This window comes from Pygocentrus nattereri, chromosome 7 (genome assembly GCF_015220715.1).
Source record: "Pygocentrus nattereri isolate fPygNat1 chromosome 7, fPygNat1.pri, whole genome shotgun sequence".
Classification (NCBI taxonomy): Eukaryota; Metazoa; Chordata; class Actinopteri; order Characiformes; family Serrasalmidae; genus Pygocentrus; species Pygocentrus nattereri.
The window spans coordinates 1,504,557-1,531,585 of NC_051217.1; the positions used below are offsets into that span (position 1 = coordinate 1,504,557).

Consider the following 27,029-nt stretch of genomic DNA (forward strand, 5'->3'; position numbering starts at 1 on the left):
TGAGAGGTCGTTTGTGGTCTATTAGAACATGCATTCATGACTCATATATTAGTCCCTCCCACAGAATTACTTGTCACCGTTTTATCCTTTTCCTTGCCTACTAATAATTGTTACTGGCCCAGAAAAACCCATACCAGTTGACTCTAAATAGTCACTCTAATGTTGTTGAGAGATAATATACCATACACTATAGTACAGTGTGCATTAACATGTGACACACTCTCCGCTCCAGGCCTCCTGCATCCCAGCTCTGTTCTCATGAGTAGGTTTAGCCACGACATACAGTCATAACATTTCTGTTTAGTTCAAAAATTTGTTAGAACATATATTCAGGAAAGCAAATGCATAAATCAGATTGAATCATGAGCTTGTGTTTGAGAACCTTGCTTTAATACATCTACCCTACCATAGCTTTTGTATGGTGTTTCAGAGCTTTGCACACCGCCCTGCTGTTGAATCTGTGTGTTCTAATCACCCCCTTATCTCCGTCAGACTGCTACAGGGTGGTGGTGCAGGTGCACACCGGCTCACGCGAGCACCTGTGCCCTGTCGATGTCCTGGAGGACGGCCCCACCATCGGCACAGTTACCATCCAGCGCCACACCAGTTGGGCAGAACTAGAGCAGATCCTGAGCTACCTGCTAACTAGTCACCTCCAGCTGGTGTGTGGGAGCTGGGAGCCACAGGAAGGGCTCGGAGGAGCGGACAGACCCTTGGGTCTGTCCTCAAACAGTGTGGCCTCTGTGAAGTTAGGTGAGCAGTCAAACAGCTATTTGAATGCTTTTTAAAAGCATGACATGCACTTTTGTTGTTGTTCTTGCATTCTTCTGCTATCACAGACTGTTCTAAAGAGTATCACTTAACTCTGTATCTCAGATATTGCATTATAGGTGTGTGGAAACTTAAGTATTAACCCCTTGAAATAAACCCGGTCCTAAAAGCCGCAACGCTAACCTTTTCGATTATTGTCGCATCTGACGTGACTTGCTTTTCAAACCTTCTCTTAAACACTAAAAGTATGCAGACACCCTTTTTAATTTAACAATTCAGCTGCTTAAAAGTGCTCCTTTTGCTGACACATGGCAAACAGTTGGGCACACACAGCTTGTATAATCTCCGTAGAAAAGCATTTCCCGAAGAATAGGGTGCCTTGGAGCAGCCTCAGCTGAGCCTTGGGTCACCATGCCCAATTCCAAGCATCAGCTAGAGTAATATAAAGCCCTCCACCGTTGGGCTGTAGAGTAGTGCAGCTGTATGTCATCTGGAGTGATGAAGCTCTGTCCATTACTTTTCTGAATGCTGATGATACAGACCCTTTGACAGTGTGGCTGATCATGTGCAGTGTGAGAAAAGCACCACCTATGTGTGTGGTGTGGATTGGTAAACGTTCAGGTATGGCCTGCTGAAAGTGATATGTAAACTAGAAGCACGTTTGCTGTTGTGTCGGTTTCTATTCTGGGATGCCCTCAGCTTTCTGAACAGCTGCTGCTTCCTGAATTCCTCTCGGTCACTGATGAAGTTTTAATATCTCCAGCTCAGTGTTTTCTCTCGCCTGCCGTGAAGAAAGAGAAATAAAATAGATGGTAACAGATGTTGTTGACCTGCTGTTGTCAGTTATGTCTATTATAAAACCAACTGGACACTCCTTTGAGGACATCGTAGTAGCCTTTGTTAGTGCTGGTTAAAAAGGGTTAAAACCCGCACACGAACCCCACACTATTTGACTCGCTTGGAAATAAACAAAAACACTTACTCTTCCAAGCATGCATACTTTTAATACAATTAGACACACACAGGCTAACACTTTGAAATGGCTCTTTTCCCAAAGCCATGCTGGGCCAAGTGGGGAAGGATCTGGCATAGAGGACTAATTGAGCTTGGCCCAGCCTAACGGTTGTCATGCAGGGCTGCTGAAAATAAACCAAGCTCTCCTTTCTCTTTCACCTCCACTGGCCTGATCTTTCTCAATTTTTGAAAGGAGAGGGTGGTATATGGTTCTGTTGACACATCTTTAGTTCTTCTCCTCCTATATTATTTCTTGGAGATTTGTTAAACTGCTTTGCAAGTAAAAAGCAAATTATTGTAAGTGATAAAAGAGGTCAAAATGGCAGGAACTCTGCCAGCAAAGGTGCTTTCCAGAAAGAGCAGATGTCACAAATGAAAACATGACACCGAACAGCATGACAAGTATTTATTATTCATGAGAGTTGAAGTTCTGAAAGGAGGAATGAGACAGAGAGCTGGAGGAGGATTGGAGAAACTCAGCACCGTTGTCAGTGTGAAAGATGAAAGCTGTCGTGTCACTGGGAATTGTATTTCCATATTGCCGAAAACACATACACACACACACACACACACACACACACACACACACACACACACGTTCCAGTCCTGAACTCGGCAACATGCATTATTTGTAGACCTTGATATGCAAGTTCTCTGTATTCACTTTGTGTCTGAAAATGTATTGCAGGTGACTGTATTTGGCTGCCTGAGCAGGACCCAGCCCATTCTCCTTGGGAACTGATTCGAAAGCGCCTGAGCCTGCGGATCTCCATCCTTCTCAAAGGTATTTCATACTTCGCATCATTTTAGAGGTCTACATGGCTGTGAAATTGACTTTGAGAAGTCAATCAAACCAGTAAACCAGATCTGACTGGTACTGCTGAACTTGACACGTGAATCCAACACAAACTCGCTTGCACTGACTAACAGATGTATTATAGCAGAATTAATGCTTTGCTTTTTATTAATTGAATTGATTAACTGAAAACATAAACTGTTATAATGTCATAAATTGGTACGTTACTGTTTCTGCAATACACTAAAGCTATGTTCACACTGAAGGTAGTACTGTCCCAATCCAGTCTTTTTGTTCATATGTTAAACAGATTTGAATAATAGTATGACAGCATGAACAGCTAAAAACACGTTGATATCTGACCGTTTAAATTCAGATTTGGACCATTTTCATATGTGGCGCTGAAATCTGTAAAAAGCACATATCCGATATGTATATGTGGCTGTGTGACTTCTGTCGAAACAGTCAAATTGGAATTCATGCTTTCATATTTTTCATACTTTTGCATCAGCCTCAGCTGACTCCTCTCAATGTCCGAGCTCCTCACCCTATTGAATAGCGTGTAGCCCGACACCCTGCGAAGAAAGCTCACTTCCGCCACTTGTATTCATGATCTGATTCTTTCGATCATTACCCACAGCTCATGACCATAGGTGAGGGTCAGGATGTAGGCCGACCGGTAAACAGAGAGCTTTGCCTTATCGCTCAGCTTCCTCTTCACCACTACAGTCCAGTACAGTGACTGCATTACTGCTGCCGCCTGTCCCAGGCTGCGGCCGATCTCACGGTCCCTCTTCCCATCACCCATGAACAAGACACCAAGATACTTAAACTCCTCCACCTGGGGCAAGTCCTTTCCCCTTACCTGGAGAGAGCGTGCCATCCTTTTCCGGGCTAAGACCATGGACTTAGATTTGGAGGTGCTGATCTGCAAACCAACCACTTCACACTCAGCTACAGACTGCTCCAGTGAGCACTGGAGGCATGTTCTGTTCAGCCCACCCTCCGGCCTCCACATATAATGCCCTCCTGACCTCGGCTAAGCCTTGACACCCTGTCCATGAATATCACGATCAGGAGTGGAGACAGGGCACAACCCTGCTGGAGCCCCACGCTAACACTGAAAGGGTCCAACTTAATGCTGAGTATACGAACACTCACCCCGGTTCCCCATACTCATGGAGGACCTCCCACAAGAAATCTCAGGGAACACGGTCGTAAGCCTTCTCCAAATCCACAAAACACATGTAGGCTGGGTTGCCAAACTCCCATGCCCCCTCAACAATCTGTGAGAGAGAGAAAAGCTGGTCCATTGTTCCACTGCCAGGACAGATCTGCATTGTTCCTCCTCAACCTGAGGTTCAACTGTCGGTCGAAGTCTCCTTTCTAGCACCTTGGCATAGACTTTCCCAGGGGGGCTGAGCAGTGTGATACCCCGATAGTTGGCACACACCCTCCGGTCCCCTTTTTTAAAAATGGGGACCACCACCCCAGTCTCCCAGTCCAAGGGTACTGTTCCTGAGGTCCATACAATATTGCAGAGGCATGTCAGCCACGACAGCCCCACAATATCCAGAGCCTTAAGTGTCTCCAGACGAATCTCATCCATCCCCAGTGCCTTGCCGTTGAAGAGCTTGCCAACTACCTCAGTGACCTCCACCAGGAAAATGGAGCTTGACATGCCAGAGTCCTCCGGCCCTGACTCCTGTGAGGGAGGCATGTCTCCTGAATTAAGGAGTTCTTCAAAGTGTTCCTTCCACTGACCGACAATGTCCTCACTTGAAGTCAGAGTTTCTCCACCCTTGATGAATACAGCTTGGGTGCAGCCACCCTGACCACTCCTGAGTCGCAGCACAGTTGTCCAGAACCTCCTTGAACCCGACCGAAAGTCTTTTCCATGGCTTCACCAAACTCCTCCCATGCCCTGGATTTTGCTTCTGCCACCATTGCAGCTGCCACTTTTTTCACCTGTCGGTACCTATCTGCTGAGTCGGGAGTCCTTCGGGCCATACAGTCCCTAAAGGCCTCTTTCTTCAACTTGATGGCCTCTCACACCACTGGTGTCCACCAGGGGGTTCTTGGGTTACCGCCCCGACAGGCACCCACAAGCTTTTGGTCACAGCTATGCCTGGCAGCTTCCACAATGGAGGTTTTGAACAGGGTCCATTCAGACCTCCTGTCCCCTACCTCCCCTGGGACATGAGAAAAGCTCTTTTGGAGGTGGGAGTTAAAATCATTCTGAACAGGAGCCTCCGACAGCCGTTCCCACCACACCCTCACTATTCGCTTGAGCCTACCAGGGCTGACCATCAGTCTTCCTTGCCATCTGATCCAACTCACCACCAGATGGTGATCAGTTGAAAGGTTCAGCACCTCTCTTTACCCGAGTGTCCTGAACATATGGTCCCAAGTCAGATGAAATGACAACAAAGTCAATCATTGACCTCTGACACAAGGAGCTCTGGTACCATGTACACTTATGAACATCCTTGTGTTCGAACTTGGTGTTTGTTATGGACAATCCATGCCTGGCACAGAAGTCCAATGACAATTCACCATTCGGGTTTTGATCGGGCAGGCCGTTCTTCCCAATCATATCTCTCCAGGTCTCCCAGTCATTGCCAACATGAGCATTGAAGACCCCCAGTAAGACTATGGAGTCTGTAGGCCGGACCCTTTCCAGAACCCTGCCACTCGCTCCAAGAAGGCCGAATACTCTGATCTGTTGTTTGGTGCATAAGTACACACAACAGTCAAGAGTTTTGCTGTCTGCAATTTTAATTCACATTGAGGTGACCCTCTCATCCACCAGAACTCCAATTGCACGGCTGCCAGCCGGCGACTCATGAGTATCCCCACTCCTGCCCAGCGCCTCGCACCCTGTATAACCCCTGAGTAGGAGAGGGACAAACTCCTATCCAGGAGTTTGGTTCCAGAGCCAACACTGTGGATGGAGGTGAGCCCAACTATATCTAGTTGGTACCTCGCAACCTCCTGCACAAGCTCCTGCTCCTTCCCCTCCAGTTAGGTTACATTCCACGTGCCAAGAGCCAGTTTCTGCCGCAAGGGCCTAGGCCACCAAGGACCCCCCTGCAATCTTCCACTGTCTGTGCAGCACTGCACCGCTCCCCCATGCTGGACCTTGCGGGTGGTGGGCTCACATGGTCTCCCCACGCTGCCTCTTCGGGCTGAGCCCAGCCAGGTTACGTGGGCTGCCCGGCTACCAGGCACTTGCCAGGGGACACTATCCCCAGGCCTGGCTCCAGGGGTAGGTCCTGGTGTCCCTCTCCCGGGCAGGGTACGCGATTTTCTGTGCCCGTTTTTCATGGTGGGTTTTTAGATCGCGTTTGTCTGGGTCTTCACTCCAGACCTGTTTGCCCTGGGAGACCCTACCAGGAGCATATTGCTCCCTACGACTTAGCTCTGAAGATACCTAGACCACACAATGTGTAAACACAAAATGTACTTAAAATATAATGCAAAAAATCACTCATTAGAAAACAAACCCAAGCCCAATACTGTATGTGAAAAATTATCCCATAACTGTCATAAAACCAAATATTTCTTCAGGTCCTGCCAGGTAGCTCACCTCCACATCATTTAGTGTCCTACTTCCTTTTGAAATTGCACATCAGAGCACACGCCTCGGATGTAGACTCACTAAGCACCGATTTCCAACATAGTACTTCTTCATAATTCATTATATTAGAATTGATGATCTCTCTAGGAGGGCAGTCGTGGGCTGGATGTTAAGGAACTGGCCCTGTGACCGGAAGGTTGCCGGTTCAATCCCCAGCACCGACAGTGCATGACTGAAGTGTCCTTGAGCAAGACACCTAACCCCCAATTGCTCCCCAGGTGCTCTGGATAGGACTGCCCACCGCTCCGGGCAAGTGTTACTCACTGCCCCCTAGTGTGTATATATTCACTAGTGTGTATGTGGTGTTTCACTTGACGGATGGGTTAAATGTGGAGGTGGAATTTCCCCGTTTGTGGGATTAAAAAAGTATCACTTAACTTACAAATGCATAAACACATTCTCCTCTAAAGCAGCACATTCTGGGTGCATCGTTTAACTGTGCTCGCTATTTGACGTCATGTGACCCAAGCTCCAGAACTTTCCATCTCCTCTGACAGCATGTTAAAGTAGTCCCATCAAGTGTCTCATTAGAGTGACAGCAGCTCATACACTGCTTCCCACTGCTGTGCTCTCAGACATACTAATTTACAGCTGCTGTAATTTCTTTGCTCTCTGTCAGGCCTGTCGGAGTGCGCTCTGGACGAGATGACCTACGACTCTTTGATCCCTCTCCAGCTGCTGCAGAACTATGTGCGCCTGGTATGCAGAGTCATATGCACAGAGAAAGCCATTACATTTTGGTAGAGAACATCCCTCACCTGAGGCCAGGGGTGCTGTTTTTGTTCTGAAAGTTTTCAGATATGCGTTGATTCGATTTGATAAAGTGTGCAGTCTAAAAACATACAGAACCAGTCAAAGGTTTAGGCACATCTGATATGAATAAATAGTTTATCTAATATCTAGTCTTAGACATTGTAAATAGTAATAATCATAGACATTTTTATATAAAGGCTCAAGCTTAAATGATTGACATTTAATTTTGAGACAGTTGGATAAGAGATTCCTTGTTTTATACTGAAATCATGATTTGCAGAAGTGCAGTTTTTAGATTAGATGCTGTTTTAATTATAACCTACATTTATCAAAAGTTTCCAGTTGACAAACAGCCTGTGAATAAGTTAGACCAATCAAATGCAACCAAACACCAACAGCCATATGCAAAATTTTGAACATCGCCAGTCAAATTATATGTTCTGTTGATTTTCTATGTGAAAATAAGCCTCTTTGTAGTGGATGTGTACTTATTTCACTTCACAATCAACAGGACATATAATGTGACAATACAAAAAATTGATGTGTTATCCAAAAAAACTGGCGTGAACCTTAATTTAAAGAAAATGATTGCAATTTAATCACTAATTGTGGACCACTTGTGGCATTGGTGGACAAAATACACAAACCATGTACTTGAGTTAAAGTCGAGACCCCCAAGGTAAAATATTCCTCCAGTAAAAGTAGAAGTTCCTCCCTTTAGACCTCCACTTGAGTAAAGTACTAAAGTATTTCCCTTCAAATGTACTTAAGTATAAAGTAAAAGTACTAAAAGAGTAATTCTGGCTCTGATGTCCTGTTATCATTTTTATAACCAGACTGGCTTCATGAACTCATTTCAGGTGAAAGTCCTCCAGCGTCTCTCTTGGTAAACCAGTCTTTTAATAGAACGTCATTAATTAGTGACGCTGACGTCTATTAAAATTATCATAAGCACAAAACACTGAAGGTAAACAGTTTCCATCAGGGAGAACCGAGTGACTTTTTGCAAACAAGCAAAGTTTAAGATTTATTTGCAACTTAAAAACTTGCTTTAAACACAGGTTCACAAATGAGTTTTCCTTTACTATGTTGCATCTGTAGGTCTCTGTTCATAAACATAAACAAACAAAATTTACTATAACATCAAATAGTGTTTGTATAAATTCAGAAAAAAGGCACATACCAGTCACAGCTGCATATGTTTGCATATTTTTATGTATTGTGGTCTATTTATGCAAATTTAGGTTAGTTCCATCATTTCTATTAGAATAGACACACCCAAAATTTTACGTGGCTACACTGACTTTGAACCGTGTGCTTGCACTGAATAGGTTTGTCCAACAGTTCAAAACGACGCACGCTGTGCCCTGATTGGTGCTCTTGCTTCACACTTATTTCACTTTGACATTGCATTTTTATGCACACATAAACCAAAAGGAACGACAGATCTCACGTAATGTGGTGGAGTAAAACTTAAGATACTTAAGACTTTGAAATGTAGTGGAGGAAATTAAAAAGTTGCCCAAAATGGAAAAACTTCAGTAAAGATGCACAAAAAAACGAGTTAAGTACAGTAACGAATTACATTCACTGTCCACCACAGTTACTGTCCACCACTGCATTAGTGAGTATTGGTCAGAAAAATGCTGAATTTACATGTTTGATAATTTGTCCTATTCGGCAAATGTGGAACTTCTTCTAGCCTGTTGGAAAACATCTAAGGTGACTCCTTATTCAGTTGCTTGAGAGAATGTGAAGAGAATGCGAAGCTGCAACCAGGCAAAGGGGAGCTACTCGGATCTAAAATATAGAACATTTTAATTTGTTGAACACTTACTGGTTAATGCTTAATTATTATTATTGTTTTAAAATAACAATAATTTATTATTATTTTTTACAATATTATTATTTTACAATTATACTTATTACAATATTACTAATTATTATTCATGTTAATTTACAATATTAAAATACTATAATAAAGGAATCCTTTTTATGAGTGAGCGTGTCCGAACCTTTAACTGGTGATGTAGCTAATTGAGACTAATGAAACATGGAGTAGCCTATGCATCACGTTTTTTCCTGGCATGGTGTTTCATATTCCCTTCCCTCTGGTTAGGTTGAGCAGTATCGTAATGTCATTTTCCATGGACTGGAGGGGAGCTTTCAGGAGTACATCGCCAACCAAATTTCCCACCACATCAAGGTAAGAGACAGAAAACGAGATTATTGATATGCTGAGTTTTTAACTGTTTAAAGAACAATGAACTTTGGTTCAAGATTCTTGATTTGACAGTGCTGTTTAATACAGAACATGCTTGATCTGTGTCTGGAAAACTTGCTTGTGGCAGCAAGTATTATTCAATCTTATGTGTCCACATGTTGCCCAGATTTGCTAGACGTAGCCTAAAGGCCACTTCAGGTTGAATATAATTAGCACTGGTTTGCAGCTAATGCTATGCTGACTAAAGCTTTTTCTTAGCTAAAATAGATGAAGAAGTGTTGTTCCTAACTTCTTATGTCTGCAATGCTATATAGCACAAGCAGGAGGCCATGGGCATGGGTTGTGATGTCATCCGTTTGGAGATAGAAGAGGGTCTGACTAAAGATCAGCTGTTGGAAACCTTCATCAACTGTGGTAAAACCTTCCTCTTTATTCAAATATAATAAAAAAAATCAAATATTCTCATATATAAGTGTAGGGAGCGTTCACTGTATACATACACAATACCTGCTGAAAGCCATACGGCAGTGCTTTGGTGTGTATGATCAGATGTGTGGTGTGCTGTATCCCAGGGTTTCTGATGTCTGTGCGGGAGGCTGCTGCCAGCCGGTGTGTTGTAGCCGTGTTGGAGGGACTGGAGAAAGCCCAGTCCCTCAGCCACATGCTGGACGACCTCTGTGAGGCACTGGAGAACCGTGGCTCACTCTACTCACTCTCCCTGAACCAAGGTGAAGCTCCCACGCTGAAATATTTTAGAAATGTTTATACTATGGTGGCCAGGGTTGTGTTTGCCCTCTGTACTACATCATCACATCCCTCGGCCTCATGGGTTTATCAGAATTCACAATTCTAGTGGTCTTTGTCATTCCTCTATATAACTTATACATTATACACTATATTGCCAAAAGTATTCACTAACTAATCCAAATCATTATGTTCAGGTGTTTCAATCTTCCATGGCCACAGGTGTATAAAGCCGAGCCCCTCGGCCTGCAGACTGCTTCTACAGACATTAGTGAAAGAATGGGTCACTCTCAGGAGCTCAGTGAATTCCAGCGTGGTGCCGTGATCGGACGGCACCTGTGCAGCAAGTCCAGTCGTGAAATTTCCTCACTACTAAATATTCCACAGTCCACTGTCAGTGGGATTATAACAAAGTGGAAGTGATTGGGAACGACAGCAACTCAGCCACGAAGTGGTCGGCCATGTAAAATGACAGAGCGGTCAGCGGATGCTGAGGGGCATAGTGCGCAGAGGTCACAAACTTTCTGCAGAGTCAATCGCTACAGACCTCCAAACTTCATGTGGCCTTCAGACCAGCTCAAGAACAGCGTAGAGAGCTTCATGGAATGGGTTTCCATGGCCGAGCAGCTGCATCCAAGCCTTACATCACCAAGCGCAATGCAAAGCGTGGAATGCAGTGGAGTAAAGCGCCACCACTGGACTCTAGAGCGGTGGAGACGTGTTCTCTGGAGTGACGAATCTGATGAACGAGTCTGGGTTTGGTGGTTGCCAGGAGACGGTACTTGTCTGACTGCATTGTGCCGAGTGTAAAGTTTGGTGGAGGGGGGATCATGGTGTGGGGTTGTTTTTCAGGAGTTGGGCTCGGCCCCTTAGTTCCAGTGAAAGGAACTCTTAAAGCTTCAGCACCAAGAGATTCTGGACAATTTCACGCTCCCAACCTTTTAGGAACACTTTAAAGATGGCCATTCCTGTTCCAGCATGACTGCCCACCAGTGCACAAAGCAGGTCCATAAAGACATGGATGAGTGTGGAAGTACTTGACTGGCCTGCACAGAGTCCTGACCTCAACCTGATAGAACACCTTTGGGATGAATTAGAGCGGAGACTGTGAGCCAGGCCTTCTCGTCCAACATCAGTGTCTGACCTCACAAATGCGCTTCTGGAAGAACGGTCAGAAATTCCCATAAACACTCCTAACCCTTGTGGAAAGCCTTCCCATGTTATAGCTGCTACAGGGTGGGCCGACATCATATTAAACCCTATGGATTAAGAATGGGATCTCACTCAATTTCATACGCGTGTGAAGCCAGACGAACGAATACTTTTGGCAATATAGTGTATATCTTGACATATAAGCGCATTGGAACATAATGAAATCACACAAAAGCAGCATTTTACACAGGACTGCGTAAAGTGGAGATACACAACAGAATATGCAATATGTGTACCAGATAATAAACATATATAACTATAAAGACACATTATATACACACAACTAATACACATAAGGCTAACTAGGCAGGACAGCAAAACAGTATACATGAATGGGTGGGGGGGCATGAAAGTGTCAAATAATTGAGAAACGTGCAAACATCAACTGTAAATTTAATTGGGGTGCCATAGCAACACTGATGTGCAGGGATGGTTAATGGGTGTGTGAGGAGTGTGCGGTGGACGAGTGAAAGGCTCTAGATTAATACGCTTGAGTGTTGGGTAGTGTTGAGTACTACTTTGATGAGGAAGCTGTGGTAGTTGAACAGACGCAGACCGCCTGAAGAGGGTTTTTCTAGTCTTGAAACCAGAAACTTTCCCCCCACAGAGGGCACCACTCTGGAATGTGAGAAAGCATGAGCAAAGCAAACACGAGCAAAAGCTACACTCTTCTTTGTGACAAGGGTGTCTCTTTAATGTACTTCCTAAATATGTTCAGCAGTTTGGTAACCCGTTGTTTAAAACAGCCTAATTAAAAATAAATTATTCATATGGCTTTTCATATTCATATTCTGAGGCTTTTTGAAGAAGGGAAGTAGTTTTGTCTAAACCTTTTTTATTTCCAGGTACGGAATTGTTATAATGGCTGACTGTCCTAATAAACAACTACCTCACTACAGGCACATTAGCAGACAGTCCCCTAATTGTCCCCTGGTCATACATCTCTCACTATATGTGATTGGCTGGCAGGTCCAGAGGGGCTGTACTACTTTCCGGAGGGGAGTTTTCTAATCGGCACACTAGCCAAGCCGCGGCTGCAGGGTCCCGAACTGAGACTGCAGCAGCACTTCCGCTGGGTGCAACTGCGCTGGGACACTGAACCCCTTAATGGCATGCTGGGACGCCACCTCCGCAGGAAACTGCTCCACCAGGTCAGTCTTCCTCCTCCTCTTCTCCTCTTCCTGTTCTACTTCATTTCTAATGTTTGTTCTACAACCCCAATTCCAATGAAGTTGGGACGTTGTGTAAAACATAAATAAGAATAGAATATGATTATTTGCAAATCCGATTCGACCTAAATTCAATTGAATAGGCTACAAAGACGAGATGTTTAATGTTCAAACAGATAAACTTTATTGTTTTTTGCAAATATTCACTCATTTTGAATTTGATGCCTGCAACACGTTCCAGAGAAGTTGGGACAGGGGCGTGTTTCCCACTGTGTTACATCACCTTTCCTTTAACACTCAATAAGCGTTTGGGAACTGAGGACACTGATTGTTGAAGCTTTGTAGGTGGAATTCTTTCCCATTCCTGCTTGATGTCCAGCTTCAGCTGCTCAGCAGTCCGGGGGTCTCCGCTGTCGTATTTCGAGCTTCATAATGCTCCACACATTTTCAATGGGACACCGGTCTGGACTGCAGGCAGGCCAGTCTAGTACCCGCACTCTTTTACTACGAAGCCACGCTGTTGGAACACGTGCAGAATGTGGCTTGACATCGTCTTGCTGAAATAAGCAGGACATCCCTGAAAAAGACGCTGCTTGGATGGCAGCAGATTTGCAAAAAACAATAAAGTTCATCCGTTTGAACTTTAAATATCTCGTCTTTGTAGTGGATTCAGCTGAATATCGGTTGAAAAGGATTTGCAGATCATCGTATTCTGTTTTTATTTATGTTTCACACAACGTCCCAACTTCACTGGAATTGGGTTTGTAATATGCATCATAACTATGTTCAGAGGTTCACAATAATATAATACATGTTTACTTTTAGATTTATTGCAATAAATTGCTGTGAATTTATGTGTATTGTGATTTATACACACACCACATACACCACTGTTATGATATTTACAGGCTCAAGGCCAGTGCTGGGTCCATGATGACCCTGTGCACAGAGCTCTCTCCTGGGTGTGTTCAGTCTGGCAGCAGCTTAACGGCTGCCTTTCTCGTCTGGGGACCCCTGAGGCCCTTATAGGCCCTCATGTCTTTCTCTCCTGTCCTGTCCTGCCAGATCAGACCCAAGCTATTCTGAAGTGAGTCCACATGACTTGTAGACTTTAGCTCCTCATTACAGCCCTGTTATGTAGTAGTAGTAGTAGTAGTAGTAGTAGTAGTAGTAGTAGTAGTAGATCAGGCTGCCCTGTCTTATGCTACAAATCCAGCTGTCTTGACTTATTAGATTGGAGTGTGAAATTCAGGTCTTGGATGGCCACAGCCTTGCAGAGATGTTTTTCTAACACTCTGAATTCATCTCATTGATGATTAGCTGATGAATCAAATCAGTTGTGTTAAATTTTACTGTACTGTTGCCGTCTAGGACTGGAGTTTCACACCCCTCTACTACAGAATACTATACTGTAGAAAATTTTAAGACATGGATGACTGAAAAACCTTCATAGACATACTCATGTTTGTAATGTCCATGATGGCTGATGCCGCTTTTCCACTATTCCACTATGACCACATACAGGTGGTTGGCTCGCCTGTGGAATGTGGTGGTTGTCCCACGTGTTGAGGATGCTGTTATCTCCAGGGTAACAGCCAAGCGCTCGCCCTCCCAGCGATGGTCTCCTAGCAACAAGGGCTTGAGCCCAGGGCAAAGGGCTGTGGTCCGAGCAGCTCTCAGCATCCTCCTGAACAAGGCTGTGCTTCAGGGCTGCCCACTGGCCAGATCAGGTACAGTACTAATGCTCTAATATTCTGGGTTTCAGTACAAATTGTAACATCTTTGGCTTTTTGAACACGGTAACGTTTAACTGCAGCACCTGCAAAACATCTTGAGATATTTATGTTTATCTTCCTTCTTTATTTTAGCTGAAAGGGCTTGGTTAAAAATTGTCTCTCATGTTTGTGATCTATAGTATTTTGTGAACTATAGTAATGCGTCGTACTTTTTGTATGAATGTCTAGAGATCGATCGGCTCTTGCCAGAGTTCCGGGGAGGGTGTTTTCCGCTTTCCTCCATTAGCTCCTCCTACAGAAAAGGTGGGAGAAAAGGGCGAGATAGTGGCGCATGGAGACGATCCAATACCAGTCCACGAAAAAAGGGAAGTCCCGCTTCTGGAAGATCCTCCAATAGCTCCTTACTGGAAGGTCAGCAAAGACCTATTGTTTCAGTAAGACATTAATTCTAATAGTTGCTATAAGGTATGATTTGTCCTCAATTCTTGACAAATAACTATATAGTAGTTCTTAAAACGGATTAAAAGAAACCTCCATACATGTTGTAGGGGTTGAGCATTTAGGCCTGTACCATTCTCTTAGTGCATGCCACACATGACCTTGCCCACATGAGAATATAGTGAAGAGTGACCGACTCATTTGACCAGCACACATTTCTCCAAACAAACTACAGTTTTGACCCCAGTTTCCAACCCAAGTTACTGACGTCTTTCCCAAATCTAAATGCAGATGTCATTTTAGTGAAACTATCTAGTTGATGAAACTACTAGTTGAGCATCCTAATGAATTAATGTCCTTGTGTCCTAATAATGTTTTTTTATTATTATTTATTTACTTTTATTATTATTTTTATTTTTTTCTCAAATTTTTCCTCTTGCCAGCTTGATCCAAAAAGGTCACCTAGGCTTGTTTAGTATTTTCTACATGCCACAGAGCATGGTGTGATGTTAGCTGTAGCACACCTGTTTGGAAGAATTTGCACTCTTCATATTTTCTTTTAATATGTCACCTGTGTGTATTTCACCATGCATTAATCTGACCTGCCTTTGAGTAAAGGTCAGGGTAACCCTATGCTGTCTTTTCACCCTTCAGGGTCTGTGGCCAATTCAGACGTCCACTTAATGACAAATGTCAGTCATCCCAGGTTTGTTTTCTCAAACTGTGCATGTTGGCTGCACTGCCACCAGCAGAGGGCACCGTTAGTTCAGTCACTTTCTTCCACATAAGCACTGCAGCATTTTGGGTTATTCAGTGAGGGACCCAGTGGGCCTGGCTGTTGTGTAACAGAACTCGGTGTTGTGTGTAGTGATGCTGATTGTTGAACATGCTCCTTCAGGCTCAGTGATGGAGACCCAGTCGGTCTGTCTTTCTACTCTGATGATGAAAGCGATCTGATCAGGGAACTACAGACCATGTGCTCCAGCAAATCCGAGCCCGACATAAGCAAGGTAACCCAATCTTCCATTCTGTACAAGGTGTTATAAGTTTCCACATCTGTTTGTCCCAGTGAAACGATGCAGTCACATTATACAAATTAGACATTTGTATAATTTATGTAATTTTTTCATTAGAAATGCAGTGTGTGGGGGTTTTGCTCAAATATTGTGTGTGGGACTGATCTCAAATGTTCACAGCGTTGTTTCTAGAGCATTCAGACTTGGATTTGTAGACTCTCCATATGCGTTTATGGAACATTCCTTCCCTCTTTCGCCTGTGCTGCAGATTGCTTTGTCCCAGGAAGACTTCATCATGCTCCCTAGCTCGAGTCAACCTGCACCACAGAGGAAGGATGAGCAGGGCTATGCTGGGCTCCAGTCGCAGGCCAGCAGAACAGAGAGCGGTGTGGAGACGGCAAAGCCTCTACCGCAGCAGGTAAAACCAGCCTCTAGAGCAGCTGTGTCAACTGGTCAGCTGCCCCAGCACTGTAATGTCTTCACTGATTTAATGCACCTCATCCTTGTTATTAATACTAACCAAGCTCGGTTTCTACAGTTGGTCATATAAACCATTTCTAAATGAACGCTGCTCAGATATCCCAGTGAGAAAATATTTCACACTGGAAAAAAAGCCAAAAAACATAAATATGTACGTTAGTTTGATTTAATGATGTATCTTTGTGCTTTTTACATATGCAATGTAGCAAACTACAAGTTACAGACTGATGTGGAGATGAAAAGCTCGCACTATGTGAATTTATCTTGTTTGAAATATTTCCACATACACTTAGATGTTGTATGAGACACAGTATCAGCTGCTTGTGGCCGGACTCTCTGCAGCTCTCGTAATTAAGTGAACGAAATATTAAGACGATTGGAATAAATGTGTATTCAAATGTCGAGGCCCATCTCCATTGACTTCAGATGGGTGTTCTAGAGCAGACTGCAGAGCTGCAACCCTCTAGGACCTGACACTCCTGTTGCAGAGCTTCAGTCTATCGCTCAGAAACATTAGACACCACTAAACTGATTTGGCTGTACCTGCTGTGAGGCCGTGCGCACACAGTTTGGTTTGCGGTGATGTCTGTGAGAAAAGCACATACACGGCACTGATTGAACTGATGAATTGTCCACAGATTGACAGTAGCCATTCAGCAGGCAGCCACGCCTCCCCTCGGCGTGCAGCTAGGCCCAGGTCTCAGCTCCCAGTCCCCAGCAGCAGGGGGCTCCAGCAGGCACCCAGCAGCACCAACCAAAACACAACCCAAAGCTCCAACATGAACAGCAGCAGCAGCCGATTGTCCCAAAACCACAGAAACACCCCGAGCAGATCCCACTTGAGCAGCAGAACGAGGCAGCCTCTACCCAACAACAGAAACAACCAATCAGAAGACATCTGGATTCTGAACTCCAACTCACACGAAAACTACAACAACCATGGATAGACCCTCCCCTCCCAACCCTGTATACTTACTCTGTAAACTCCCTCCACATTGTGAAGTTATGTTATTGACAGCCTTTTAGTATTTATACACGTTGTCCATACTTGTCACACTATATTACCTTGTGTACTTGGGGACCATAGTTTTATTATATTTCACTGTTGAAGTATTGAGTTTGAAGCGAGTATCAAAGGAAGCAGGCAGGGAAGGCCAATGAAAGAAGCGCTTTGTCAGCTTTTGCCTTTTAGGTAAAAACATTGTGGATCAAAGAAAAAGCAAGCAAGTCTTTTTTGCTATTAAGTATTTTAAAACAAGTATTTTATGTTTCAAATAGTTGCAAGGTTGGTTTTAAATATTGTTCAAATTAATCAGGGTTTTACCAAATATGTGTAAATAAAAAAAAATGGGAACTTAAATGTTATATAGACTAGTGTATGTGGTATTGAGCTTGTACATTGATGAACCTAAAAGAGAGAGAGAGAAAAAAAAACTGTACATAGTGTTTGTAATATAAAAGTTTGGTTGATATTTTTCACTTGTTTCAAAGTGAACTGAATGTGGCAATAAGTAAAGTCATTGAAAACACAGGTTACTTTCTTTTGTCTGTAAAGCCATGATGAGTAGTTTCAGCTCCCCATAGAAAGCGTCCAGAGTCTTGTTCGAACTTAGACCCTGCCTAATAGCCACCCCTGAATAATTAAGGCAGCACACATTTCATTTATGACTGATTGTTCTTCTGTAATAAACGCTTAGGATAATCAAGTGTTACTTTAAACCTGCCGTTGTTCATATGTACAGAAGAGATTATAGTCGACCACTGATGTTGAATTGTCGGCTGGTGAGGTTCAGAGAATTGTCCTCTTTCCTCCCAGCACAATTAAAAATGCACTGTCACCCCAACCATCAACTCAACCCTTGCTTTTTTCCCCTGAAGCACCCCCATATATGCTCCAGTGTCACTGACCTACATTTGAAAATGATCTTGAATGGAAAAAACTATGATAAACAAATAGGTCCTAAAAACTAGCCAGGTAGGGCAGAAAATGCAGTCTCTGGCAAGGAAGGGGGTCACTTGAGATTATGATCCAAGTACCTTTTGCTATATATATCCATGTTTGGCTATACCAAGAACAAACCTGAGGGAGAACAGTTGTATCAAAACATCCATGTTTACAGAAACACTGTTTATCTATTTACATCTAAGCAAATCAACATTTTTCATTCCATTTGTCCATAGCTCCATGAAATTCCTAAATAAAAATAAAAGGGAAAAAAATTACTATTTCCATTTACGTGATTTGCATTAAAAAAAAGCAATGTCATGGACACCTGTGGTCTCACATTGACTCAATAAGTTAAGAGGGAGATGTACTGAAATGCGATGATGGACACAAGAATAACTCATAAAAATGTCTTTTTTTTTCTTCTTCAGTATTTGACCTTCGTTCCTGCTCCCACGGTTTCCTCTTCTGAAAGTCTAGTACCTTAATTTACTGCATATATAATTTACTGCATGTATAAAAATGTTTGAATTGTCTTACTTGTCCATTGTACCATGATCTTAACCACGTTCATAAGTCCTCCTTCAGAAAAACGCTTCTCAAAATATGAAGAGTGTTCCTATTGGACAGCCTTGTCAGTAAGCTGGATTTTGTCCCTCATTGAGCTCATGTAAATAGAGTCCTCTGTATGGTCTCTGTTGAGCGGGGCTCAGAGACGAGTGTCCTGGATGTCGTCCTCTGCCTCCTCCTGCAGGGTGAGTGTGACGGTGCTGAGCTTGGGCTGAGGAACATGCATGCTGGAGTTGCGACGGGGGAAGAGTTTGAGGCGTTCAGCTGGACTAATGGCTTGTTTCAGCTGGCTGGTCTCATTTAGGAGTCTCTGGATGGACTCGTAGGTCTTCACTTTACCCTGCTCCATCATCTGTAACAAAGTAATAGATCAAACCGTGAGTGACCTTCAGTATCACAAAGTCCAACACTCGGATGCCGCATGAATAGCTGAATTCCTGATATAATAGCAGCGATGCACCAAACCAGACATGACCAATCCACGTTGGGTTTTAGTCATGGTCATTATAGTGTGACAGAGACTTATCCAGTAGCCTGCTGTCATTTGTTTCTTATGCATTTTATTTAAAAGTTAAAATGTGGTGTGTAGTTAAAGCCTTGCAGAATCTTAAGTATAAAAGAATGTTCACAAACTATTCCACACAGATTTCTAGCTGAAGAAAAATTGATACACACTTATTAGCAGATAAGCTTATATATCTGAATATGTATTAGAAGAGAAAATGGAGTGATTCATGCCTATATTATAGTTAATAATGTCATAATGTTATGTTAATATGTCATAAGTGTTTTTATATAGTAGCCTAGCAGAGTCTTGTGAATGAAAGTAAGGAGAGAAAGAGCTTTACCAGGAAGCTCTGGCACTCGAGCAGTGGTTCCACCTTGTGTTCACACAGTAAGATGGTGCAGGTGAAGAAGGACTGCCTCAGCGTCTTCTTCAGTACCTTCACAGTGCTGTAATCCAACAGCCCACAGTTACCGTCAGACAGTAAAGCTCGCTTCATCGTTTTCATTTCAGAATCCTTAAAAGGATCTCAGCTTATTAACACAACACAACCAACGTATAAGACTGACGTCTACCAGTGTGATATCGGTTTAAACAGGCCTAGGACCATGTCTAAGTGGCTAGCTAAAAACATACACTACAGTTATGGTGGCATGATGTTTGTTTACATACAGTGGGTCGAGGTGGGCACTAGGTTCATCAAGCAGCAGGATACGAGCCCTGCTAAGGATTGACCGGGCCAGACACATCAGCTGCTTGTGGCCGTAGCTCAGCACGTGCCCCCCATACTCCAGCTGAAAGTCCAGCTTATCAGGAAACTGCTCAATGACTGACTTAAGACCCACCTGCAGAAACAGTGATGGGCATTAACAGTACTCGTCCAGGATGCCAAGTAGCACAACCCATGCAGTTCAGAATGTCACATTTTTTCTTATGTTTTGACAAAATAATAAGAGACCCTTATTAGTCCCACAACGAGGAAATTTCACCTCCGCATTTAACCCATCCCTGAAGTGAAACACCACATACACACTAGTGAGCACACACACACTAGGGGGCAGTGAGCACACTTGCCCAGAGCGGTGGGCAGCCCAATCCGCAGCGCCCGGGGAGCAGTTGGGGGTTAGGCGTCGTGCTCAAGGGCACCTCAGGCATGGACTGTCGGCTCTGGGGATTGAACCGGCAACCTTCCGGTCACGAGGCTGGATCCCTAACCTCCAGCCCATGACTGCCCAATCTAGATTTTGTCATATTTTAGTTATCTCATAATCATCTAAGCCGCTTATCCTCCTGGGTCCAGGGAGTGCTGGAGCACATCAACATTAAATAACAATATTACAGCTAATGCACAATTTAGATAATGCCGACTTAAATATAGGGTCATTGCTGGCCAACACAGAATAGCCATGGTCCCTTGACAAGAAATTAGTGTCTTTAGAGCATCAGAGTTCCACAATTAACAACCTAACCCAAATGAACTTAGTCAGTCAGTGTATTGCAGTAATGAGTCTCACCTCCTCAGCAACGCTCCACAGCTCTTCATCACTGTGGCAACCATAGGGGTCCAGGTTCATACGGAATGTTCCAGTAAAGATGAAAACTTTCTGCAACAGCAAAGGAGTCAAAATGAAAAACAACTGAGTGGAGCAGGACGAGGGTATCTAAGAAGAAGAGTGATGAAGAAAGAGTGGTGTGGATATACCTGAGGCACCACACCAAAAGCCTTGCGCCACTTCTGCAGGGGCATGTTGTTGAAGGAGACACCATCGATGGCCATGTCTCCGTCTGTGTAGGTCAGGCGCAGGAGAGCACTGAAAAGTGTGCTCTTCCCAGAGCCTGTTCTGCCCAAAATGCCCACCTAAAAACACAAACACAATGTCCTATTAACATTCCTACCATACACATTATTAAAGATGATGAAACGCTGTGCAAATGACCTTTCATTATTTGTGTCCATTCAGGGACTAGACAGCATGCTTGGCATTACACTTAAACTGCCAGCAAATTCTGGAAGCAAACGTCATGTAGTCAAGAAATTGGGGCTCAAAAGAGGCTGGCTTCTACAACAGCACAATTTAGGAAATAGACAGACTCCTAACTCAATATAAAAGGCATTGTGAGCTGTGATGTCTGCTAAAGGGGTTTTATTAAGTACTGACTTAGTAGGGTGTCCAAACATTTGTGCATGCCACTATTATTATTTTGTTTGGGTTTTTTTTTGCTTTAAAATTATCAAAAGGATAATGCCCAAACTTTTACTTGTGGATGTAGTGTAGATGTTCAATAGTATTCAAGAGTGGTACAGTCCAATAGCTCAGTCTGGACTGGAACATTTCTAGACTATTAAAATCTCCAGATTACATGTAATCCCTTTAAAATCACAGGCTTATTGTTGAGTAACTACAGGGACTTCAATGCAAACTGGTTGAGCTATTCTTACGTTATGTAGGTAAGTGTGTAATAAAACTTTGGGCCCTCCAGCAGGCCCTGGCCAAGGAGTTACTGCTATCTGCTATGGGACTGAGGGATTCCTCCACGATGTCTCATCAGCCAGTTCACAACTAAAGGGAAGTGCTAAAGTTAAATGATACTATTTTAATCCCACCTCAACATTTAACCCGTCTGTGAAGTGAAACACCACATACACACTAGTGAACACACACACTAGGGGACAGTGAGCACACTTGCCTGGAGCGGTGGGCAGCCCTATTCATGGCACCCGGGGAGCAGTTGGGGGTTAGGTGTCTTGCTCTAGGACACCTCAGTCATGGACTGTCGGCGCTGGGGATCGAACCGGCGACCTTCCGGTCACAGGGCCAGCTCCCTAACCTCCAGCCCACGACTGCCCCAAAGAGCTAATTAACTGGGATAGTTAGCTCTTTATAACCACAACAGCCAGGCAGAGACTCCCTCATAGTTGTAACTATAGTCACTAAAGTGGATTTTGGGTTTGTAAACTACACTTTTCCTACCTTCTGTCCACCCTCCACTGTGAAGGAGAGGTTGTTGAGCACGGCATGCCCGGCCTCAGTGTATTTGACCGTTAAATTCTGCACGTCCATCTGTCCACGGCTGGGCCAGATGGCCTCATTGGAGGCATCTGGGTTCTCGATGACCAAGTTTTTGGCTTTTCTCTGGCCCAGCTTGGGTTTGGGCTCCTCAGATGGCAGGTCGATGAACTTGAAGACGCGTTCCACTGAACGCATCTGGAGGTGATGACAAGAGCGATGATGTAATCATGTTAAGATATTACCTCCCACAGAGTTTGGTTTCTAAATTATGCTTAACCTCTGTGATTGAGTGTGTGCTGAAGGTGAGTCTAAGGCTGGCTTTATTGTCATGCAACTTAAGCTGCTTAAAACTTCACTTAAACTAAACTTCACTTAAGTTGGATAATGTAAACTGTCCAACAGTTTTAAGCATCTCAACTCCATGCAAGAAGTTTCACGAAACAGCTACTCGAATCACAGACAGTGCATCACATGATCACATTAATCATTTCAAACAACTGATTTCAACCAATTAATAGAAAAGAAAATCAATCAGTAGATGACTGAAAACTACAAACTGAAAACAAACTGACTGACTTCATGCAAGATTGCTCGTCTTTGCTTTTGTCAGTTGCCTGAAACACGAGAAACAAAAAACGTTTTTCTCAAAGCTAATGTTTCTGTAACTTGCTGGCTTAACTTCAGCTCCTGTTACGGCTGTTTGTGCCACTGTTTATTTTTCTTTGTTATCCTGCGGTTATCATGATCTTTGTATTTAGATCACTTATTTTCTTCTGCATTTGGGATCACTGCCTTGCGATGGACTGGCAACCCGTATCCTGCCTTCCGCATGAAGACCGCTGGAATAGGCTCCAGTACCCCCCGCGATCCAGAAGGAGAAGCGGCTTAGAAGATGTGTGTGTGTGTGTGTGTGTGTGTGTGTGTGTGTGTGTGTGTGTGTGTGTGTGTGTGTGTGTGTGTATTTGGGATCAAATTATTACAGAAAAGGGCACTCAAATGACATCCTGCAGTGCTTCTAGGCCAAGACAAGCGAGGAATGAGGTGCAACCATAGTGGCTACTTAAAAATTAATTTTCAAAGGCGTAGCATAAACAAAACAATAAAAAATTCAAATATATCAAACTATGGATAGATAGATACTGTATATAGACATAGAAAAAAGAAATGCAATAACAGCTGGATATGCAAATATAAATAACATGCAAAAATGTATAAATCAAGAATGATGTGATGTATTAAAAACATCCATCCATCCATCCATCCATCCATTTTCTAAGCCGCTTCTCCGTCAGGGGGTGCTGGAGCCTATCCCAGCGGTCTTCGGGCGGAAGGCAGGATACACCCTGGACAGGTCGCCAGTCCATCACAGGGCGTATTAAAAACACATACTGCAAATTTGGCTAATTAGTGTAGTAAGCAAATGTGTTGCACGTGACTTTGTTTTTGAATTGCTTTGTGTAACTGTCAAATTGCATGGAAATTGTGCTGCATGCAACTCCCAATATGCAACTAGTCGCAGGAAAGTTTTAGCATGTAAAGCCAACCTTAGCGTGAGCGCATGTGAGTAAATCTGAGGTTGAATATCTGTATGTGAGTAAGAGTTTGTGTGTGTAGCCATTTCTATTTGCATATCTGTGACGAAATTTCCAACCTCTTCAGGGCAACTTTGGGAGAACTTAATGTTCTGCACCCAGATAAGGCCAGTCAAGTCAGACTCAGCAAGCCATAGACAAGCACGGTGGGAAAAAAGGAGGGAAAAAAGCTTTGAAGTATCAACAGCCTGCACACACAGTCTCTTCTACACCATTATAGAACAGGACAACTTCTGCCCTTTAGCTCAAGTCAAAAACAAGCAAGGCTGCAGCTTCCCTGAGGAGAAAGGCAGAAAAGAACAGCGACAAAGATTCCTTAAACCTAATGAATGAGTGTATGGATGTGCGTGGGAGAGAGACAAGGACACGTACCATTCCATCCACTGCAATGCTGGTGACGACACACCACTGGAAGGTGCCTAGAATGAGCATTGCCAGGGCTACAATGATACCAATCTCACCCGGTTTATCCTCTGTGGAATAATACACACACACACACACACACACACACACACACACGTGCATAAACATCAAGCACAACGGTCCATGCAATGACCTCAAATATCACTTCAAAGGCATTTTTTCCAAGCACTGCTAACAATTACCTCTCAATGAAATTAATTGTCTGTGAAACCTGCCAAATCAAGCATTCACTGGCGTTTTAGACCCACAAGGCTTTACTGTTACGTGAGAAAGCCCTCAAGATAAACAGCCAAACAGTAGCATCTGCTCTCTCGCCACAGCCTCAGCTCCACTACTCAGCTCCAAGACCATCTTGAGCACATGGAAGGATTCAGTAGTTCACATTCAGTACACTACGTGGGGTGTAAAAGCCTCATGCCCAATATAGTGCACTGTGTACAGAGTAAGGAGCCTATTTTAAGACTTAGTTCCAGAAGCAGAAAGTGGAAGAGAGAGCTCTTACGGTTGGTTCCTACAGCAATCCAAGCAGCGATGGTGAAGAAGAAGACATAGATGATGTCAGCACGGAAGAGGAACCAGCGCAGGGTGGAGAGGTAGAGGAACCAGACGGACGTGTGGGTGTTGAGAACTTTATGGAAAAGGGTTTCAAAATAGGCCTGCCGGTCAAAGGCCCGGATTGTCCACAGGCCCTTCAGGGAGATAATGAGATGGGAGAAGATAGGACTCCGAGCTGAATGGAGAGAAAAAGAGAGAAAGATAAAAAGGGAAAGAGAAGAAATTAGGAACAATTAGGAACACCAGGCCATGTTTGTAATGTCAGTATCAAAAAGTTTAACGGCAAGTTTTTATGTGTTTAAACCTATGCACGAGGTCAATACACAACATTTTTAAAGTTTACGTGAATTTAGGTGACATTTCTGTGGGTTTATATCCAGTCAAATTCATTTGTTTTGTCTCTCAGAGTTAAACAGGCTGTTTTGGTTACTGTGCCCTTAGGACATGACAGGTTTGTGCACGGGGAGTAGGAATTATGGAAGTACGGAAGAAGAGTTGACCATTCAAGGCGCCAGTATTCAAATACTGAAATCACAGTTCGCATGTTTGTTGCATTTCATTACGAGAAGACTGAGAAATAACACAGGGTAACAATTCAAAGAAGCACCAATTTGGGACTGAAAAACAAGAAATTTTTACAACTTTTTATAAGCAAGCATTTTATGTTATGTATAATCTGAGCGCATTGCCAAGCGTGTATTTTAAGGACTGATACGGCAGCTGGTAACACTTTATTTGAAGGCTACCTACATAAGGGCTTCATAACACATTCATAAACGCTGAATAATGTGTTTATGAAGCACTACTTGAACATTTATTAAGTGCTTATGTCGGTTCTCGCAACCTGACATAAGATGTTTTATGAAATAAATGACATTGTACTGACATAATAAGAATAAACGTTGAACATATTTACAGCACTAAACATTTTAAACACTATACATAACTATATATGTCAGCATTCTTAAGACGACATTGTATTAATATCAGGTGAAATATGCCTGGAAACCACACCCTCTTCCCTCCATGGCATAGATAAGATGATTGATGCGATTATGTATAGTGTTTAAAATGTTTAGTGATGTAAATATGTTCAACGTTTGTACTGACATAATAAGAATAATGTCATTTATTTCATAAAACATCTTATGTCAGGTTGCGAGAACCAACATAAGCACTTAATAAATGTTCAAGTAGTGCTTTATAAACACATTATTCAGTGCTTATGAATGTGTTATGAAGCCCTTATGTAGGTAGCCTTCAAATAAAGTGTTACCAGGCAGCTTTTATCATTAAATAGGCTAGGCTGGTGTTGGGGTCTCTTCTTCTACTTCTCTGACAAAGTAACATGTTGGCACATCCTGCACTGAAGAGGAAGAAACACCTGACTTTAAGATGAAAATCTCCATCAGCATCCAGTGTTGTACTGAATAGCTGTAGCTCATTTGCTCATCTGAAGCGAAAACCCCTGGCTATTTTTGAAATGAAACATGTTTTGAAATGTATTCCTCTGCGTAATGCTATGTTTTTTGTGCAGCATCAGTAATGTCACCTAAAAAGATACGATTTTCTTCTCTTCGGGTTACCTGGGTATCTTATGGAAGCAAATTTCAAAATTAGTGGGAATGCACTTCCCTAACACGTAAATGACTGTTGTGAGTCTTAGGCATCTATTGTGCCTCATTTACAAAGTAGTCTGGGCTGAAACTCTGCTTATAAATGCGAATACGTAGGACTAAACTGCAGGCCGAGGAGGCAGATATGTCAATTCAATGGTTTTCATGGCATGATGAAGAAAATAAATACAGGAGGGGCTGTTTTTCTTAGCTTAGCTTTCAAATATGGACCATAGAGACTGGAGAGAGAATCTGGGGAGGGAAAAATTTACCATGTTTACATACTACAATTTGTTTTATTTAAAAAAAGTGAGGAAATTAAGATTTCTACGATAAGGGCGATAAGGTCAGTGAATCTTCATCATCAAACAATGCTGCTTTAATGGTATAGATCTTCCTTTCATCTGTCCAAACACATGGAGTCTCAATTCCAAATGTTTAAACCATCTGACTTCAATAGTGACCCCTAGACTGGGCACATCTCCTAAGTGAAATGGAGGAGACCAAACCTGATAGGTTGCATCCTAAACTATTAGCCTAAAAAAACCTGTATTTATTTTATACAACCCATCCCACCTGGTCCCACTGAGGAGGAAGGCAGGAAAAGGAAGGGAGAAATAAAAGTTTGTCCTCTGTGCTTTTGCTTTCAAGCACAAACTCACGAACAGCCCAGCCTCACCCACATGTTTATGAAAGTAGAGTACGTAACGAGCGCCACTCCCCAGACATTCAATTCATCATCACATTCCTAACATTCATCAGAGAACATGAACATCCCTAACCCCCTTTCACAAACACAACAGCCACCTCCTGTCCCAG

The 27,029-nt window shown here is 43.2% G+C and overlaps 2 protein-coding genes across 5 annotated transcripts in view; one reads left to right on the forward strand and one right to left on the reverse strand.

Annotated features, from left to right (window-relative positions):
• Window positions 1-18,216, forward strand: part of cttnbp2 (cortactin binding protein 2) — a 54,848-nt gene extending 36,632 nt beyond the window's left edge. The window contains exons 10-23 of one of the 4 annotated variants that reach the window (XM_017692147.2): window positions 493-753; window positions 2,474-2,569; window positions 6,841-6,920; window positions 9,094-9,180; window positions 9,513-9,612; window positions 9,771-9,926; window positions 12,124-12,305; window positions 13,232-13,410; window positions 13,848-14,053; window positions 14,288-14,470; window positions 15,152-15,203; window positions 15,396-15,507; window positions 15,782-15,931; window positions 16,632-18,216. In XM_017692147.2, the coding sequence (XP_017547636.2) occupies window positions 493-753; window positions 2,474-2,569; window positions 6,841-6,920; window positions 9,094-9,180; window positions 9,513-9,612; window positions 9,771-9,926; window positions 12,124-12,305; window positions 13,232-13,410; window positions 13,848-14,053; window positions 14,288-14,470; window positions 15,152-15,203; window positions 15,396-15,507; window positions 15,782-15,931; window positions 16,632-16,940 (2,153 nt within the window). In that variant the 3' untranslated portion in view covers window positions 16,941-18,216. Of the gene's footprint in view, window positions 1-492; window positions 754-2,473; window positions 2,570-6,840; window positions 6,921-9,093; window positions 9,181-9,512; window positions 9,613-9,770; window positions 9,927-12,123; window positions 12,306-13,231; window positions 13,411-13,847; window positions 14,054-14,287; window positions 14,494-15,151; window positions 15,204-15,395; window positions 15,509-15,781; window positions 15,932-16,631 lie in introns of those variants that run through there. The other 3 variants (XR_005130466.1, XR_005130465.1, XM_037539928.1) reach the window with 3 other exon arrangements.
• Window positions 18,217-18,361: 145 nt separating this feature from the next.
• cftr (CF transmembrane conductance regulator) overlaps window positions 18,362-27,029 on the reverse strand; it is a 31,342-nt gene continuing 22,674 nt past the window's right edge. The window contains exons 20-27 of the mRNA XM_017692156.2: window positions 24,542-24,769; window positions 23,989-24,089; window positions 21,986-22,219; window positions 20,716-20,871; window positions 20,528-20,617; window positions 19,686-19,858; window positions 19,357-19,462; window positions 18,362-18,860 (exon numbers count right to left, since the gene is read on the reverse strand). Coding sequence (XP_017547645.1) covers window positions 18,648-18,860; window positions 19,357-19,462; window positions 19,686-19,858; window positions 20,528-20,617; window positions 20,716-20,871; window positions 21,986-22,219; window positions 23,989-24,089; window positions 24,542-24,769 — 1,301 coding nt within the window. The 3' untranslated portion in view covers window positions 18,362-18,647. The remainder of the gene's footprint in view (window positions 18,861-19,356; window positions 19,463-19,685; window positions 19,859-20,527; window positions 20,618-20,715; window positions 20,872-21,985; window positions 22,220-23,988; window positions 24,090-24,541; window positions 24,770-27,029) is intronic.